Source organism: Trachurus japonicus, chromosome 6, assembly GCF_045865225.1.
Source record: "Trachurus japonicus isolate A0001 chromosome 6, Traja_1.0".
In the NCBI taxonomy this organism is placed as follows: domain Eukaryota; kingdom Metazoa; phylum Chordata; class Actinopteri; order Carangiformes; family Carangidae; genus Trachurus; species Trachurus japonicus.
Window position 1 is genome coordinate 27,417,008 of NC_140912.1, and position 18,159 is coordinate 27,435,166.

Genomic DNA, 18,159 nt, shown 5'->3' on the forward strand with positions numbered 1-18,159 from the left:
AAGGAGCCCAAAGATCCCAACAACTACAGGACAGATGGCCATGTCAGTATCTATAGTCCGCAGATAGTTCATTTTGACCCCTCAATTTCCCGCCGTACACTTTGTATGATTGATTGATTGATTTTGTCAAATCAATCCCGTATTTGTGCCAAGCTCACATGGGCGTTATTAAAAAAAACTTTAAAATATACATTCGGGCCAGTCGTGCGGCACCTTCTTAAAAGAACTGGAGAAAAAACTGCTATTTCATTTGGGTTTTGGTTTTTACCTCGAGTGGCCAACTCTCTATTAATATAATCTTTCTGTCGCGACGATGCGCGTGCTTGTCGTCAATGTATGTGCGAGCACATAGACAGCCTCTTAAAAAACCCTACATCAATGTCCATGCGGCAGACATCCAAAACTGAGGTCTGGATTTTCTCTGGGCTTTCTCAAGGGTCGACCTGCAGTTGTTGAAAAGAAAAAAAAAAGCAATAAAAAGAACTCACAGTATTAAGGTCGCACAACACGTAAACGCTGCTCTTCTGGTGTACCCTTATACCTCCCTACTTCGTCAGTTATTCATCGGCGTCACACAATGAGACTTGGGACAGGTTGGGTGAAAGTGAAGGGTTCACTTTGTTGCCTGAGAAACAAAGCACATCATTCTTAGCCATGTTTGATAGATGATTGTGCTGCTGTGACACAACTGGTCTTTAAAAGCAGCCCATGATGTAGCTAGTAGGCTATGGTGTTTGACCAAATACGTATCCACAAAACATTGGTGCTCAGAGTCAGTGTGTTAACAGTGCTGCTACCCAACACAGTAAAATAAATATCTGTCAGTAGCTTTCCAGCTCAGATCAAAATGGCCTGATGAGAAAATAGGGCCAGAAGTTGAAAGGAGAGAAAGTAGCACCAGAGCCGACACAACCGGAGAAGAAGACCAAAGACAAGAAGCAAGAAGCTGCAAAATAAGGGGGCCTTGAAAGGCTGGTCCAGGCCAAACAATCTGATGTGTCTAAAAAATGTCCTTTGTTTTCTGCCACCCCAGCAAGTGGAGTCCACACTAAACCAGCAATGGTCAGATTTCACTTTAACAATAACTTAAGCCTTTTCTTGCACTGTTAAAGGGATAGTTCAACATGTACTGAATCTGCTTTAAGAAAAGAAAACCATAATCCCTTATAGTCATAGCAGTATGTTCGTTACCTTTAATTATCGGTACACCAGAATGCCTTGTTTGAGAAAATTGGGGCAGAGACGTGAGCTGCTCAAAAAGCCTTATTTAGTTGTGAGCGCCGCGGAACTATTGGGGTCACCGGCCGATAGCTGTCACTCTAATCAATATTAATAATGTCCAGACGAAGCGCCGCTGACACGTCTCAGGGAGCGTCCCAGTGTGCACTCTCCGCGCCGCAGCGCTATCAATCCCCGCAGCACTTCTATTTTTGACGCTCCCGTTGTAAGGATACTCGCGTCAAGCTCAACAGAGCCGATGGCAGCACTGAGGCGGGTGCACTGTATCAAAGTAAAACACTTCCCTTATCCCCCTTTCAAATCCACAACTTGACACGTCATCTAACTTAACAACAGGACATTACATCGAGAATAAAAGTCAGCTGTGTTGGACTAGTTGCAGAAGCACTGCGAAGAGGCTCAACATGGCCAGCTTTGCAGTGTTCATCTGTAGCCTAACACTTTGTATCGGTTGTTAATTGATCTTATGATTTTGTTTCAATATCAAGTGTCATTTTGCACAATATTTCTGTGCCAAAATTGATCCACAACGGGCTTATAAGACACTACAATTGTTTTAAAAATGAGTTTACATTCAAGAATGGCAAGCGTGTCATCTTAAAAAGATGTTGTTGTTGTTGAAATATTTTTAACTGGACCCAGAGTCCCTGGTACTAAAAAATTACCCCATATCTATATACTAGATATAATCTATCTATCTGTCTATCAATCTATCTAGGCTATCTATCAATCTATCTAGCCAGGATCTATCTATGAGCGATAAAAAAAAAAAACACGATCGTCAGCCTCAAGAACATGTTGCTGCAATACGACGAGAGTCTGGATTTTAATTTCCTCTGACAGCTTTCTCAAACAAGGACTATCTCAGTTCATCATACATATAGGACACTGAAGCAATAAATGTAACTCATCTTCAACAGTATTATATTGTTACACTATATTCCACATAAACGCAAGTATAACGCGAGTGGTGTTTTACCCTTGGAAGCGAGGCTGAATAGGTTACAGTGGGGTTTTGTATCGTGCGTCACTACAATGAGCAAATCTCATAGGGACAGGTTGGGTACAAAGAAAGTGAAGACCTTTTTAAATGCTGAGAAACAAAGCACATCATCTTAAGATGTTGGGCATAGATGATTGTGCTGCTGTGACAAACAACTGGAATTTAATTTAAAAGCATGCCACATTAAGTGAAATTATTAACTTTACTGATTATCCATCTGATTGGTGTTTGACCAAATACGAGCGGACAAAACCAGTGGTGACCAGATACTGTGTTAACAGTGCTGCTACCCAACACAGTAAAAGAAATATCATGTTTGTCTAATTCACTAATGAGCTCCAGTGGCCTGCACTCAACGTGAGGAGGCGGAACAACTCTCGTTGACGCTCAGAGAAAGTAGTCACAGAGCCTGATCTCTCCTCCGTACCAAACGACAAGAACCGTTCAAGATCCAGCTGCAAAATAAAGATATCTTTCAAAGAGGTCCACTGCTAAACAATCTGATGGTGTCTAATTGTCTTCGTTTGTTAATATCAACCGCTCTAACACTGCAATCAAGAGCAACGATCTCGCGTAACGTTCCTTAATTCTCACTGTTAAAGGGATAGTTCAACATGTTGGCAAATTCTCCTATCACCATAATCCCTCTATAGTCATAGCAGTAGGTTCGTTACCTTTAATTATCGGTGCATGTTGTTTTTTGAGATCAGCCGCGGCGCTGACGGCCCCGGTGGAAATCAGGCGTCAGAGAACACAATGGAGGTGAACGGTACAGGTCCCCTGTCCCTCATCAAACTCATCAAATACACAATCCAACAACTCCAAAATGCTCTGGTGGACAAGCTGTGAACTGCACATTCACCACGCTATGAAATAATCATGTAACATTACGAGACAGAGTTGTTTTTGAGGTGAATGCAGCCGGAACTACATTCCAGACACGGCTGCTGGGCGGAGTGATTTCAAAAGTGCAAGTAGTTCTGAGTATTTGCTTCATGTGTCGTAATGTTACATAATGTTACATGAATATCAAAAATATTGAACTATCCTTTTATACCTGTGGGTGTGAATATGGTTCAGGTCAGCCTGTTTCCTACAGTACTACAACCAACCAAAAATGTAGTTAATATCAGTCGCATGCTGTGAATTATGAGCCCATTAAAACAAAACCATGGCACATTATCAATCCTGTGTTTTATATTTATCTTGTGTCATTGTAAGTGTTGAGACAAAGGATGATATATTTGTGGATTTTAGTACCACATCTTCCCAGTGAGGCTTTTGTCTGCAGCTCTAGTATCAACAGGTTGATGAGTGACCTAAAGCTCTCCTGCATCTTTACCAATAGATGTGATCAACAGTGCTGAAGGTGGTGGAGGATGAAATATAATATCAGTCCATTGGGTTGTTTGTTTGATCTGTTAAATGATTTAAAGGCTGCAAAGCTTCTTCTTGGATGGGAAAAAAGTCTGTTTTTCTGGTTTTATGATGTCACAACTTCTTCAGCTTTATGTTTTGTGTAAAAACATTGTTGACACATTATTATCATTACAAGGCACAATTTGCAACGGTTTGTGGTTATGTTTAATCTTACAAAAGTGGCTGTTACACGAAAAATAAACAACTAAAACAAAAGGAAAAGACAAGCAATGAAGCAAGTTTACCCATTAAAGAAGTGCACGGGTGAGTTGTGTACAGTAGCCTATGTGCTGTCAGGGGCGTATCTAGATTTCTGGAGGCCCCAGGCAAGAGACCCCCCCCAGCCGATAATTTCATTTTTAACAAAAGTTTCTTCTTTTACAGAATATAAACAACAGCAAATAATATAAATAACTCGTCCTCCCCTTGGATAAGTTGGGTTCATGGTTATGTTATGTTCTTCCAGCTCACAGGGCCTATAGGCTATTGCCTGAGTTGCCTGTCCTGTTGTAACGCCTCTGTGGTGCTGTGGAGGTGTTTATACGTGCAAAATTAAAAAATGATCCCAAAATCAGTGGATGTCAGAGGCCTGATTGGAGAGGAGAGACATCAGGACAACCTCCAAGACAGTGGGCAGAAGTCTAGTTGCTGCAAAGTCAAAGTGATCAATCAAAGAAATTATCTAATAATAGGCTAGTTCATGAAATTAAAGACATCTTTTTTTTTTTTTTTTTCCATCTGGTATCTCTTTGATTTGGTTTCAGTTTCAGTGATGTGGGAAAAGCTTCAATAATCCTGTGAACTCCCTGTGTTTCTTCCTGTCAACTCCACTAACATACTGCTGGTTGCAATTTTGTATTCGCGGTGAATTTCCGCTTAACAAAGCAACAGGTCACATCTGGAAACCTCTGTCTGTCACCGTGGTTTTTGATCTTTTCTACATACAGTACAGTGCAGTAGGCCTATACAGTGTGTTTACAGCGCGCAGTTCACTTTTATGTATTAGGAAGGGAAAAAAAGAAAAACCAAATCCTCATAACCAGCTGTTTGATTTTGACATTTACTCCACGAAATGCAATCTGAACCTTTTCCACGCCATTAACCGTGATTTGTCTCAGTTTATAGCTCCAGCCCCCGCGCGATCCCTGCTCAGACTTTCCAAATAAAACGGATCCAGCTGTGCGCGCGGCTGTGCGCCCTCGGTGCGTCACAAGAGAGAGAAAGAGAGAGGCAAGCAGGCAGGCAGATCGGACAGCAGCTCGCAGGAGGAGGAAGAAGAAGAAGAGAAACAGAGAAGATGTCCGGTATCACGCTGCTGTCGGTGTCCTGGGGTCTGTGCTTGTTGTGGGCGAGCGGCGGCAGCGACGCCCTGGAGCGGGTCCCGGTCAGCCTGAACGACATGTTCCGCGAGGTGGAGGAGCTGATGGAGGATACCAAGCACATACTGGAGGAGGCAGTGGATCAGGTCTGCGTCACATTTTATTCATTTATACAAAGGCAGTGCTGTGTGGTTCAGGCAGAGCGGAGAGAGTGACGCGCAGCTCCACTCTGTAGTTAGTTATTATAACAGTCAGTGAATAAAAAATCAAAGCCTTTTGAGTTGAACTGCTTAATATTAACTCTCAGCCTCAGGTATGTGCAACAGTTTCCATGTCTGCTTTGTGTCTGACACTGTGTCTGAAGAGGTCTATTAATAGTCCTCATCATAATGGACATAGTCCTGTCAATTCAATAACAAGACTAGAGAGTAATGCTGTGTAAACTTAACCTCATATACCCCTGTGACTAAAAACAACAAACTCATATTCAGTGGGGAACTGACCGAGGCTCCTGGTAGGTCTGTTATTTTCCCCTGGAGGTGGGAGAGTTTGAGCAGGTCTAATGATCCTGCTGACGTCTGGTTTTGATCATACGTGAACTACTGGGAAGTTTCCTCCACATCAACCAAGAGATTAAAGAGGGATTAAATATAAAAACACTGTATATCAACAAACCGTCCACAGTTACAGGCACCTGGGGGATTCATCCTCCGACTCCCATATGGAAATCTGATGTGTGAACAAACTGGAGATGTCATGTGTTATGTATTGTGAGTTATGTGAGATTTATGAATGGAGTCAGTCCACACACTGTACAGTATATCTTATGTCCTTGCGTCTGACTCGACAGATAACCACAGAGAGCGCTAAATCATCTTTAACGTCAGCAGATCTGCTCCTCAGCCTCCACAACCAGACTCAGAGGGTCGTTAAGAACGGAGACAAAGAGGTTCAGGTCCTGGATCGGACCGACAAGGTAGAGCTTCACTTTTACTGAATGAAACCTCCTCAGTCACTTTTATTACAAACTGACTATGTTGACATTTGTTGATTGATTTGGTTGTATGTTTGTTGATTTCCTATCTATTATTTATACTTTTGTTTTGCCTTTGCATGATGTTGATTATTCATAATTCTCCTTTATGAGTCATTAGTTCAGTTGTTTGTTTTTATTAAGCAGAGTGTGATAACTAATATGTTGTTTATTTTTGGGGGGGCATGAAATGCTATGGACACATTTGGTTATTTTTACAGTGGCATGCAAAAGTTTGGACACCCCTGGTAAAAATTCCTGTTAATATGAACAGTTAAGCAAGTCGAAGATGAAATGATTTCCAAAAGCCCCCCCTTTGGAAACTATCACAGTGTGTAAATAGTAAATATCTTGTCTGATGCCTTGGTCAAAGTTATCTGAGAGCTCAAGTCTCCTGGGTTTCCCATTCTTCTGCAGGCTGCTGCTTTGTTTCCCTTTTTCACTCCAAAATTGTAGAAAACAAAAATAATACACTGGTTTTGCTTAAAAATATTGCAAAAGAGTGTTTCATGTTTAACTTTATGCCTTTGAGAGATCATTTTATCTTCCACTTGCTTAACTGTTCACATTAGCAGAGATTTTTGACCGAGGGTGCCCAAACTTTCCCTTGCATGACACTGTATGTACTGTTTGGGACCAGCATGTGCCATATTGTTTTTACATTATGTCTTTGTTCAGTGCCCACACCCAACGTTGCATTTTATTTGTTTGAGAACAAATAGTAACCACACTGTGTGATGTCACCCCCTTATTTGTAGGAAACCAATAACAAAACAGGAGAGACTCATCTGTCTCACGTCCATATGGAGATCACTAGTCTGTGGAACAGCGTCGACCACGTGAGTCTTTTGCATTTTTCTAAATAATTACCAGTGCATTCTGGGTGATAAAGTTCCCTAGTCATTTATAGTGTCATGCAACAGAAATGCACAGAGTAGCTGATAAGTGGATGTTTGCAAAAAACCTGTGTTTGAACCCAGCTGCACCAGTTACAGACCGGTACAGACGCACTGTGTGTATTGAGGCGGTGTTTTTGGAAACACATTAAGGTTTTGACTCAGTAAAATCATCAGTCATTTAGTATTTTTTTTACTCCAAATAAATTGTCAATTAATCCTCAGCACTTCATTTAAATGTATTTTCCTGCATAAACATTCCCCTCTGGTTTTGTAAACTGCGTGTCATTGAGTAAGAAGAGACTGAGAGGTGGAGCGATTTTTCTGAATCTGGGTCTCTACAGAGTGAGATCATCCAGAGAGCAGAGCTACCATATACTTTTCATAGTTTGAGTTTTGGATTGAGGTCATTACTGCTGCGGCCTTGTGTTGCCATTTTCCTTTACAACCGTGGTTCTGATCTTTCGCTTTCCTGGCAGCCAGACAGAAAGTGGTTATGTTAATAGAGCTTCCTGCTGGAAAAAAAAAATGCCAGGGAAGGAAAGAAGGAAAGAAAGAAGGAGGCAGCAAAGCCTCCAGGCCAGGCAGGGTAAGGTCTGCTCTGCCACAGTGACTAACTGTACAGACGTTCAGCATCGACACAGAGAGTCACAGTGAAGGAGACTGACTCAGCACGCTCAGAGAAAAGACTTGGATGGATGGTTTAAGGAGATATTTAAAGAGGAACTATGCAGGATTTTTTTTTAACCTTAATTAATCAGCTTTGGAATAATTGTGATGGTTAAATAAATGACTTGTAACTTGTTACAGGGAGAATAGAGGCTCTCTGCCTTCCACCTAGCGTCTCTTGGCTGAAAACCAACTTTGCAAGATCAGAGCCACAAACACTCCCCGTAACCCGCAATCTCTTGTTTATGACATAAAACTACACAAATATGTGCATCGTAACATCGTATACGATATATAATGTTATGTACGGCTCTACTGATTGATTTCTCGCCAGCTTTATTGTAAACAAATGCACATGGCCAAGGTTAGCAAAACAGCGGAAAAGCGACCAGACTTGTATAATTCCCCTTTAAAGCCCTACTTGCTTTCTGGCTCCCCCTAGTATTACAATTGGAGTGTAATTCCCTTTTCCTGTAGGAAATACAAGTCAAGAATTGAGCCCCACTCATGGACAACAGCAGTGCACATGCATCCGTTGACAAGCTGAAGCTTATACATAGACTACCGCTAGCAAAGATATGTAGCCTACTACTCCAGCAACAAGATGGCGAGTCAGTTTTGCATCCTGTCTTTTCCTTTGAGCTCTCACCAACAAGTGATAGCCAGTCCAATATTTACCTCTGTCCGGTCTCTTGTTTGGTTCCTCTGTCTTCTTCTCTTACTCTAGCAATCACTGCTTACGTCTCCTGCCCATTGGTGAACAAACTGAACCTGTGTCGCATTTGAAGGCCAATTTTGTCACAGTGTTGCGACAAGGCCTGTCACAGTTTGATGGCCTCTTCAAATGCAGCCTTCTCTCTTCTGTTCTTGCAGGACTTAATTATCAGCCACCTAGCATGCTAGCTATCAGAATGTAAAGGCCGCACCGTGCTGTAGCCATGGTAACTTAGCTCTGCGGCCCGCGCGGAGGCGTGGTGGTTGCCTGAGTTCAAGGAGCTGTTCGAAGTGTAAGAAAGCCGGCACATTTCCAAGGTTAACGTTAGGAAGTTGATTGTGTTTGGACACAATCAGGAATTGGCTCGGAAGGCGAGACCGTCCCATTTACCAACGGTTGACGCAGCCGCCAGAGGAACCTCCTCCGAAGCCGCTGCCTCTTTGAACTGGGACACAGCTTGAAAACTGTGAGCTAGCTTCTATTTAATTATAAGTTGATGCCGGTGTGCCACATATGCCTTGATAGACCATACTGTAAGTGATATACAAGAAGGCAACCAAAAGTTACACTGTGCAATATAACAGGCCAGCAGGGGGCGCTGTGTTAATGACTGGGGCCATTCTCTCTGTTACAAGTCAATGAAGCTTCAAAATGATTTTGAAACTATCAACTTCAAGGTAAAATTGTTCCATATGTTGCTTTAATTAGATGTAGATGTTTAAAAGGTTAGAAATAACATCAGTTTTATTTTACTGATTCAAAGCGTATGAAGAATTCATGGTCAAAAACCATGTGCCTTTGAAAAATGTTTTAGATGAAGAACAACAAAATTTGCATAAGAAAATAACCTGACAGGATCCATCATGTATTTTTCATTACTGTATGAAACATGGATCGCCTACTCGTCAGGTGGTTTGGTATTTTACAGTCAGACACATGATGGTGCTACTCCCCTTCTTCCTGATTTAGACCTTGAAGGTCTATAACCACTGACTGATATTGACGAATGCAGTGAACAGCTCTCTGAGGTTATTTCCTCCTCACTGTGCCAGTTTGGTATCTCCGTGACTCACCATGAGCCCCAGGGAGAGAGCGAGGGGGCGGAGAGGAGGGTGTGGTGACCCAGATCCAGTGGTGTCCTGCAGGTTCACCTCCCACCTGCTCTCAGCAGGTCGACTAATCTGTGTACTTGAGCTCCAGAGTGTTTTGGACACTTTATCCAGCGAAATCACATCCATGATGTCTTTTTTCATTCTCATCTCATTTAACCTTTGTTTTTTAACTCGGGAATACACCGAGACAGAGACTTTATTTACACGGTAGAAGAGCAAAAGATTAAATGAAAAGGTCCAAGACAGAAGACATAACAAGGTTGAGGTTACATAAATGGGTCAGGAAACAAAAACATAATGAATAACGACGAGAATAAAAGCCACAAAAACATTCAAATCAAACATGAAACATTGGCAATAATTTAAATATAACTGTGCTTCAGTTGCAGAGTAACATATGAAGTCCTGACTAACCCAGTTACAGCTTACAGGGCAGATTTTAGTAAAGTTTTATAACACTGAGCTCTGTTTACCTAATATTGGATTAGCTGGATTTACTCAGGTGGGATATCCCGTTGTTGTCAGCTGTTCACATCTGGATTCAACAAGATTAACCACATTAAGACTAGACAAACGTAAAGATAGAAGATGAAGTAAATACAGGAAAAGAGTAGCTAGATAAACAAAACTCTTTACAGTATCTAACACTACATCAAAATACAGATAAAGTTAGTATTGACTAATTTGGGCCTGTGCATGAGATCTGTTACTCAGTGAGTCGACAATGTTACTTTCTTTCTACCTTTTTCTGCTAAGTAATTTGAGTGAAAACATTTTTATAGAGAGGTATAACAGCTGCAAGGCATCTGGCACTTATTAAAAATAATTACAGGGTTGTGGGTAGTTTGTCTGGCAGGGTCCATGTTTGTAGTTTCCAGCGTGTTTCTGTCACCTCAGTATTGTCTCATCATCATCATCATCATGACATAATGCTAAACAAAAGAAGCACAACTCTAATTCTGCAGACTTGTAGATATCATCAGCAGAAAGGAGGAGGCTGCGTGAAGCTGAAGATCTCAGGTGGACACAAAGCAGGTTTCTTTGCAGATATCTGTCTTTGTGTCCATGGGTGTGGTGTGGTGAAAATCTCTTTATTCTGCTTTCTAAACTACTGATGGACTTGGTACTTTGTAGTCCTGCTTAATGACAAACAGATTCTGCTGTCAGGCCTTTGGTCCTGTCTCTGACTCTGACACAGACCAGTACGGGCTGTTTCAGAGACTTGGCTCAGTTTCAGTCTTCGCTTTCCCAGATGCAGCAGAACACAAGCAGAAAAAACATCAAAAAAAGAAAGAAAAAAGAAAGAAACACTTAAATGGTGTGTTCACAGCAAGCCAGTGTTGTTTTTGGCAGACACGGTTTCCTCTGGCCACCGGAAAAGAGTGGAACTCAAGTCTCAAACATCCGATTGTTCAAAATTTGAGAAAGCGAGACGAGTCAGATTTATACTGCAGGAAACATCTGAAACTTTTAAATTCTTCAGTTTATAATGTGCTTTGCATGACATGAGCCTGTTTTATTGCATGGTGCATTTGGTGCTCCTGCAAATAAATGAATGTTTATTTAGCCTACTTTTTTATTATCGTTGTTGCACCAGTTCAGCTTCTTGGCCAGGTCTCCCTTGCAAAGGAGACCAAGTCTCAAGGGGCATTCTGGTAAAATAAAGGTTAAATAAGACGTATTCTGCAATATGAAATATTTATTAAACTTTAGAGGAGTTTGGCAGCAGAAAAACATTGAGGGGATCTAAATATTTGGGTTGAAACTCAAACAGTTTACAACACAAGGAGTCATATGAGGACAGGTTGCCTCATGGAGAAACTAAAAACTAATTTATTTCCCTCTTTGAAATAAAATGTCTCACTTCACTTTCCCCGTCTTTGTCATTTAAATAGATAAGAAACGCTTCATCTACAAAGTAGAAAATAAATCAAGGGGAGAAAGCAAAAGCAAATACAGGCGAGGGGGCTCTTGAGATTTTTTAGTTTTTCTCTGTAATTCAGATGTCGTACATCAGACAGTTTCCATGGAGACGGGCTGTGGCTGGCAATAACGCAGGTTTAGAAAACCATCAGACTCTAGGAACTCATTAGATGGAGGTGCAATGGAGGACAACTGCTCCCGTGACACGGGGAAATTTGAACTGTAATTACATTTGGAGTGGATTGATTTATGGTGTTGTTGTGTATTACAGTGATGCATTTAGATGAAAAAGTGTAAAGTTATTATTATTCAATGTGTGTTTTAATACTGAGCTGTGTTTACTTATCTCTTTTTCTAAGGAATGCATGGTGGACGAGGACTGTGGTGACCTGAAGTATTGTCTCTATGAGATCGAGAACTCAAAGTGCCTCCCCTGCATACCAACTGACATGGTGAGGACCCATAGCTGCTGTTGTTATTTGTTCAATTAAAGCTGCACCTATCAATATTTTTACTTCAACAGTGGAACAAATGACTATTTTTAAATGTGAAACCTGTTGCTCATAGTGACTCAGCCACTGAAAAATGTTGTTAGCTCAATGTTTTCAGACACAGGTTCAGGTTTGTTGTCATTTCTGCACATGTGCATCATAAAAGCTGCAGGGAAACAAACTGTCTTCAAAGTGAAACGATGCAAAACAAGAAAAATGTGCAAAAATCGAAATAATTGCAGACTCATGCTTAAAAAAACTGACATGGTGAGAACCCAGCTGCTGTTGTCTGTTTTTGTTGTTATTTGTTCAATTAAAGCTGCACCTATCAATATTTTTACTTCAACAGTGGAACAAATGACTATTTTTAAATGTGAAACCTGTTGCTCATAGTGACTCAGCCACTGAAAATGTTGTTAGCTCAGTGTTTTCAGACACAGGTTCAGGTTTGTTGTCATTTCTGCACATGTGCATGATACAAGCTGCAGGGAAACAAACTGTCTTCACAGTGAAACGATGCAAAATGTGCAAAAATCAAAAATAATTGCAGACTAATGCTGAAAAAAACTGTCTGTAAATTTGCATGCATCTGCAGTCACAACAGTGATGAACTCCCCTGATTCACAGTGTGGTCAGTAGTTCACAATCGTAAACTTCACGAGCAGAGAACAGTCCTTGGACTCCAACCATAACATTCATGCTCGGTGATGATGATTCCCTGCCGTCTCAGTCAGTAGCCAGTTAGGACTTTTTCCAGTGTGACGGCCACGTCTGGAAAGTTGTGGCCACACACTTGAGTAAAAACAAAGATGCAGTCAGTCTTGATGTCATACTTTAACTGGATAGTTCTTCACTCTGCAGGAGATTCATGGCTGTTTTAGTCGAGTTTCACCACATAAAAGACGTTGCCTTTTTTATTTTTTTATTTTTACAAGTCATAAGAAAGAATGAATAATTTGTTTTTTATGCTGAAAATGTAATGTCTGGCTAGTGAATACCCACACAGAAATATAATATATTACCATAGCATATACACACACACATTGTCTATTTACATATGAAACATTTGGACTAACCCGTTACCTGGAGAAAACATGCAGGATAATTGATTTTCCATATGTTTTCTATATTTTCTTTTGAAATGAGACCTTTTCTTTTAGTAAGAATATATATAAATATTATTGTTATACATCTGTCCTACCATATAGGACATAAATATATATAAGTAAGTGCATAAGTACATATTCAGATAGGCAAATCTGTCAAGATTCATGATGTTCATGATTATGTTTATGTGTAGACATATTTCTTATACTGTGTGTGACTGAAGTGTATGTACATACATTACATTTAACTGCTGAACAGCCAAAACACTGGCATCCATCACAAAGGGCATCTCTGCTTCTGGGTAGAGGTTTACTGAGAGGGATAAACGAGCGTTTTCCACAGAGTCTGCCAGTGAAAACCAGTGATGAAATGTGATCTCTGTTCACCTGCAGGACCAGTGACCTCTCCCTGCTCTGAGCTGAAAAGCAGTTTCAAAAGTTTCAAACCCAAGAGCTGATTTAGCCCCTAATCTGATCCACTGCTGTGTAATGACAAATACAAGTGTGCAGGCGGCTAATTAACCATCATACCAACTTGTATTACCACAAATGAGTGATTAAAATCAATAAAAATGGATGATTAAAGTTTGGACGATGTGCTTTACCACTCAGCCGTGCACTAAGGACGAGGAGTGCTGCTCGGATCAGTTGTGCGTGTGGGGCCAGTGCACGGCGAACGCCACCAAAGGGACGGAGGGGACGATCTGTCAAGGTCAGAGGGACTGCAGTCAGGACCTGTGCTGCGCCTTCCAGCGAGGTGAGCTCCAACCACCACACTGACTGTCCTACTGAGACTGACCCAGAAATAACACCCACAAGAGACACACACTCATTTAGGCTATGCCATGCTCCACATAGACGGTATAAACCCAGATATAACTGCAGCGTGTGGTATCTGGAGCATAAATCAAATCAGTCTTGCATCTATTTTCTCTTATGCATTCTTTGTCTCACTACTGTTGTCCTCTGTTGGGTTTTATATACTTATTTTAATCTTTACTTCAGTGCTTTTCATTTTTATTTACTGGTAGTCAAAATTTTGTTGCTTTAAATGCACTCAATGAACTTTGTTGCTGCTGCTTTTTTGAGCTGAATTCAGGTGAACTGACATTAATGTATTCTTGCTGACCTCTAGTGGTGGTAATGCTTCACATGCCAGACTGCAGGATTTTCCATATTTGATCTTCTATATTATTATTACCACAGGAAGTTGTTAGTAACAATGCTCCATTTTACACATAAAGATAAAAAGCTCTATAATATTCAGAAAATAAGAACTAAAAATATACCCTGTCAACAATATACTGTATACATATATTTACACGCTAATATACAGAATTTTATCAAATATATTCCAGTGTAATAATGTATGGACTGAACTGTAAAGAATGTGTAGGGCATTTGTGTCATTATAAGTAATAAGAAACTCTAATGATCTCCTACGTATATATCATCTGGTTTGAGGCTTGTTTTCATTGACTGCAATAATAAAAAATATAATTACATGAAAGACAAAACACATAAAAAGCAACGAGTGGTATTTTATATGAATTCAAAATGTGAAAAATAAAATGTAGTCCAAAACCAAAGTGGAGAAATAAATGAAAAAAATCTGTTTGGAACGAGTCTTCCACATCTGGCAAACTGGAGCTGTTCAGGCCTTTTATTGGTTTCACTGGTTCATATTAACATTGATACAGCACAATGGCCATTATGACTGAGCTGGAAAGATGAAGATTACTTTACTTTTCTTTCTTCTTTTTTTCTTTCTTTCTTTCTTTCTTTCAGAGCTGTTATTTCCAGTATGTAACCCCAAACCAGGGAAGGGCGAGTCCTGTCTCAGCCACCCAAACCTGCTGATGGATATGCTGGCGTGGGACCAGGAGGGGCCCCGGGACCACTGCCCCTGTGCTGACTCCCTCCAATGCCAACCTCAAGGGTGAGAAAATACACTGAAAATAAAAGAAAAACAATCAGGACTAAACTAGTTGAGGTTATTTAAATGTAAATCTACAGTTATATGGAGTTCTTCAGGGATCAATACTTGGTCCCATTCTTTTCTCCCGATATTAAACTTCCCTTGGGCCAGATTATTAGTTGTGTTGGGTGTATTTCTTATCATTGTTATGCAGACGATGCACAACTTTATGCCTCAGTAAATCCACATGGCCTTAGCAGCGTTTACGAGGAATTTGTGCTGCTGGTTGTATGGATGGTTTTTGTTCTTTTTTGTTGCTCTATCTGCCTGTATTGTGTTTTAAAAAATATTTTCTTACAGTCACTGTTTCCTTCTCTCTTACAGACGTGGAGCTGTTTGTGGAGAGTAGAGCTGGAGAGAAGAATGAGGAGTTGTTTTTTTTTTCATTAAACTACATAATCCTGTCCAGAAGCTACATGAACATCCTCGCTGATCACTCACCAAAGAACTGACCACCTGCTGATCAACCGTTTATTAAAGCACAGGATATTGCTTCATGGCAGGACTTGCACTGTGTAATTTATGCCTTACTACCAACCTGTATTATATATCAACAAAGGAAATAAAAGACTTGTTTTGGGGTTTAACCGAGAACCAAAAAAAAAAAAAACAGTCCAGGTTGGAGATATATTAACTTTTTTATTTTATGGCAAACCAGAGCTTTGACCACTAGAGGGCGAACTTCACACAAACGAACACACTTTAACACATGTAAATTCATGAAGAAAATATTCAGGCTGATACCCACATGATCATTGTGCAGACTGATAAAGATCTCTGGCTCAATTTGTCAAACAAACACACACACACACACACACACACACACACACACACACACATATATATAAAGAAGAACAGTGGGAAACAAAACGGTCTTTGACTTGAATGCTAAAAGAGATTTGGATTCATCCTCAATGTTTTTCTACAAAGAAACTTAATATCTAAGGAATGATGCAGAATGATGATGATCATAGTCTTTTTCCTCAGCCCTGTTGTCTTTGCCTATCTTTTGTATTTACAGAAATAAACGTATTTTGTGTAGATTTTGCATTTGCAACCCGTGTTCATCATAAAAAACACTTTGAACTGAATTTTTCCAGAGTGGAAAACCAAAGATCCTACACTTCTGTCAAGACTGCTCACACCCTCCTCCTCTTCCTCCAGCAAGTGGACACCTGTGGATCTGATACAACATCCACAAGTGCACAGGTACTTATGAAAAGGTGATATTTTTATATGCTTTTTGGCCTTTTTGTCCTCATGCAAACACTGTTTCCGGTCCCTTGCAAAACTTCTGCCACTGTCAGGCACTATACCTGTAGTCAGGATGTTTTTCAGGCTGGCCAACATGGCTTTGCAATTTGAATTAGCATGCTCTTGACAGCCTTTGACAAGTGTTGTGGAAACTTAGCTGCAGGGTATTTCACAAAAGGCTGAGAAGGTCTGCAGGAGACCGACAGCAAATTTTCTCCCTTCGGCTGTAAGAGATGAATCAAGCCATAATTGATGAGTGAGTGGAGACCTGTTTCTGGGGCCATAAAAAAAGTGATGGATTGTGGGGCACGCTTTTGTTCAATGCTTCCTGACTTGAAAATAAGGTGATTTTGTTATTATAGTCAATATTAGATGATTCAGATACTGTTGAAAATGTGTATTATTAGCTAATCCCCTGTCTTTAGCCAGGCCCCTCACTTTTTTGTGTCTTTGCACATGTTTTCTTCAGTTGCACGCATACCATTAAGGCTTTAACCCTATAACCACAGCAGTCCAAGTTTGATTCCAGCCTGAGGGCAGAAAAATAATCATACTGGCACAACACAACTGAGAATTGCTCAGACAAACCACCCTTTGCAACAGGCCTCAAATCAGGTCACGCCCCCTAGTCGTGGTGGTCATGGTGGTGGTGGGAGAACCGTCTGGTGTGGCTGGCCAGCCTGAGGTAATGATATCATTGACAAGGAGCTGATTTTGCATCTCTCTGCAATTGAATCATGTTAACTCCCTGGACTTAGTTTTGTCTTGAAGATGTTTTGCCACTTATCCAAGTGGCTTCTTCAGTTTGTGTAGACTACTGATAAAGCACGAACATTTCAGAAGAACAGTGGGAAACAACAAGGTCTTTGACTTGCATGTTCAAAGACATTTAGGATTCATCCTTGGTGTTTTTCCACAAAGAAACTAAATATATAAGGGCTTCTTTTAATGCTTTTGTGCAAAGTGATGAAGAAATTAACTAGAATTAGGCTACACATGCTTCTATTTTTCAAGATTTTCCATCATAGTCTGACTGGATCTTGGATTAGACTGGCACTTGGATAAGGGGCGAAACATCTTCAAAACAAAACTAAGTCAGGTTGACTTGATTCAATTGTCTAGAGCTGGTTCTCAAACTTTTTACATCAAGGACCCCAAATTAGACCACGGATCCTCATTGGACAACATTTTGACATATGCAAATATTTGTTCTGAGGATGAAGGACTTTTTTTAGTCAATGTACGTTCAAATCAGGGCCACTGGCGTGAATTTTTGGAAATATTATAGAGAAACTTCTGGTTACAATTTCTCCAAAAACATTTAAACATTTCTAGAACAAATGGTAAAAATTCTAGAAAAAAAACACACGGTAAGACTTAAAAAAAAGTAAACATTTTTCTAGAAAAAAGTGGTAGGCCTAATATTTTGGGGCGGAGCGTGGCGCAGTGGATAGAGCGGCCGCCCCATGTAGAGGCTACAGTCCTCACCGCAGGCGGCTCTGGTTCGAATCCCGCGTCGGGCAGGCTTTTCCTGCATGTCATTCCCCCTCTCTCTGCCTCCCCCTTTCCTGTCTATCTCTACTGTGTGCTGTCAATAAAGGCAAAAAGCCAAAAAAATACTTAAAGGGACAACGAGGAGTTTTGGAAAAGCGAAGCGTTTTCACACTACATTTATGAGCCTCCGCGCGCACCGTGAAATTCTTTGACCGGCGCAAGACGGACTCATGTTTTCATTCATCAATAATTAAAGTCAGAGGTTCGAAGACGATCACATACCGTTGTAGTTCCGACCATAAACGGCGATTCGGCGGCGTTATTCTCATGACTCGCCGCAAAACCGAAAGTAAGGAAACGCTGGTCGGCTCGACCAGCATTTCCGCCACCACTAATAATAACAAAATAACGATAGAGACAAAACTATATATTTATCGAAAATGGGCCCATTAACAAGTGTGGGTAGCGGAGATTCATCCACATTAATATGAGACTTTTTTATTGTTGT

The 18,159-nt window shown here is 40.6% G+C and overlaps 1 protein-coding gene across 1 annotated transcript; it reads left to right on the forward strand.

The window, feature by feature from the left end:
* Positions 1-4,818: 4,818 nt before the first annotated feature.
* Positions 4,819-15,490, forward strand: dkk3b (dickkopf WNT signaling pathway inhibitor 3b). Its single transcript, XM_085780084.1, has 7 exons — positions 4,819-5,126; positions 5,831-5,956; positions 6,772-6,852; positions 11,688-11,780; positions 13,538-13,682; positions 14,714-14,864; positions 15,228-15,490. Exons 1-7 carry the CDS (start codon positions 4,959-4,961, stop codon positions 15,250-15,252), a joined length of 789 nt encoding a protein of 262 aa, XP_085636210.1. The 5' UTR covers positions 4,819-4,958; the 3' UTR covers positions 15,253-15,490.
* The last annotated feature ends 2,669 nt before the right edge of the window (positions 15,491-18,159 follow it).

What these genes read in the sequence shown, in the direction of transcription:
- dkk3b (XM_085780084.1), top strand. Translation starts at nt 4,959, where the DNA reads ATGTCCGGTATCACGCTGCTGTCGGTGTCCTGGGGTCTGTGCTTGTTG. An exon ending in TCCTGGATCGGACCGACAAG is followed by an intron (nt 5,957 to 6,771) that starts GTAGAGCTTCAC and finishes CCTTATTTGTAG; the next exon opens with GAAACCAATAACAAAACAGG. An exon ending in GTGCTGCGCCTTCCAGCGAG is followed by an intron (nt 13,683 to 14,713) that starts GTGAGCTCCAAC and finishes TCTTTCTTTCAG; the next exon opens with AGCTGTTATTTCCAGTATGT.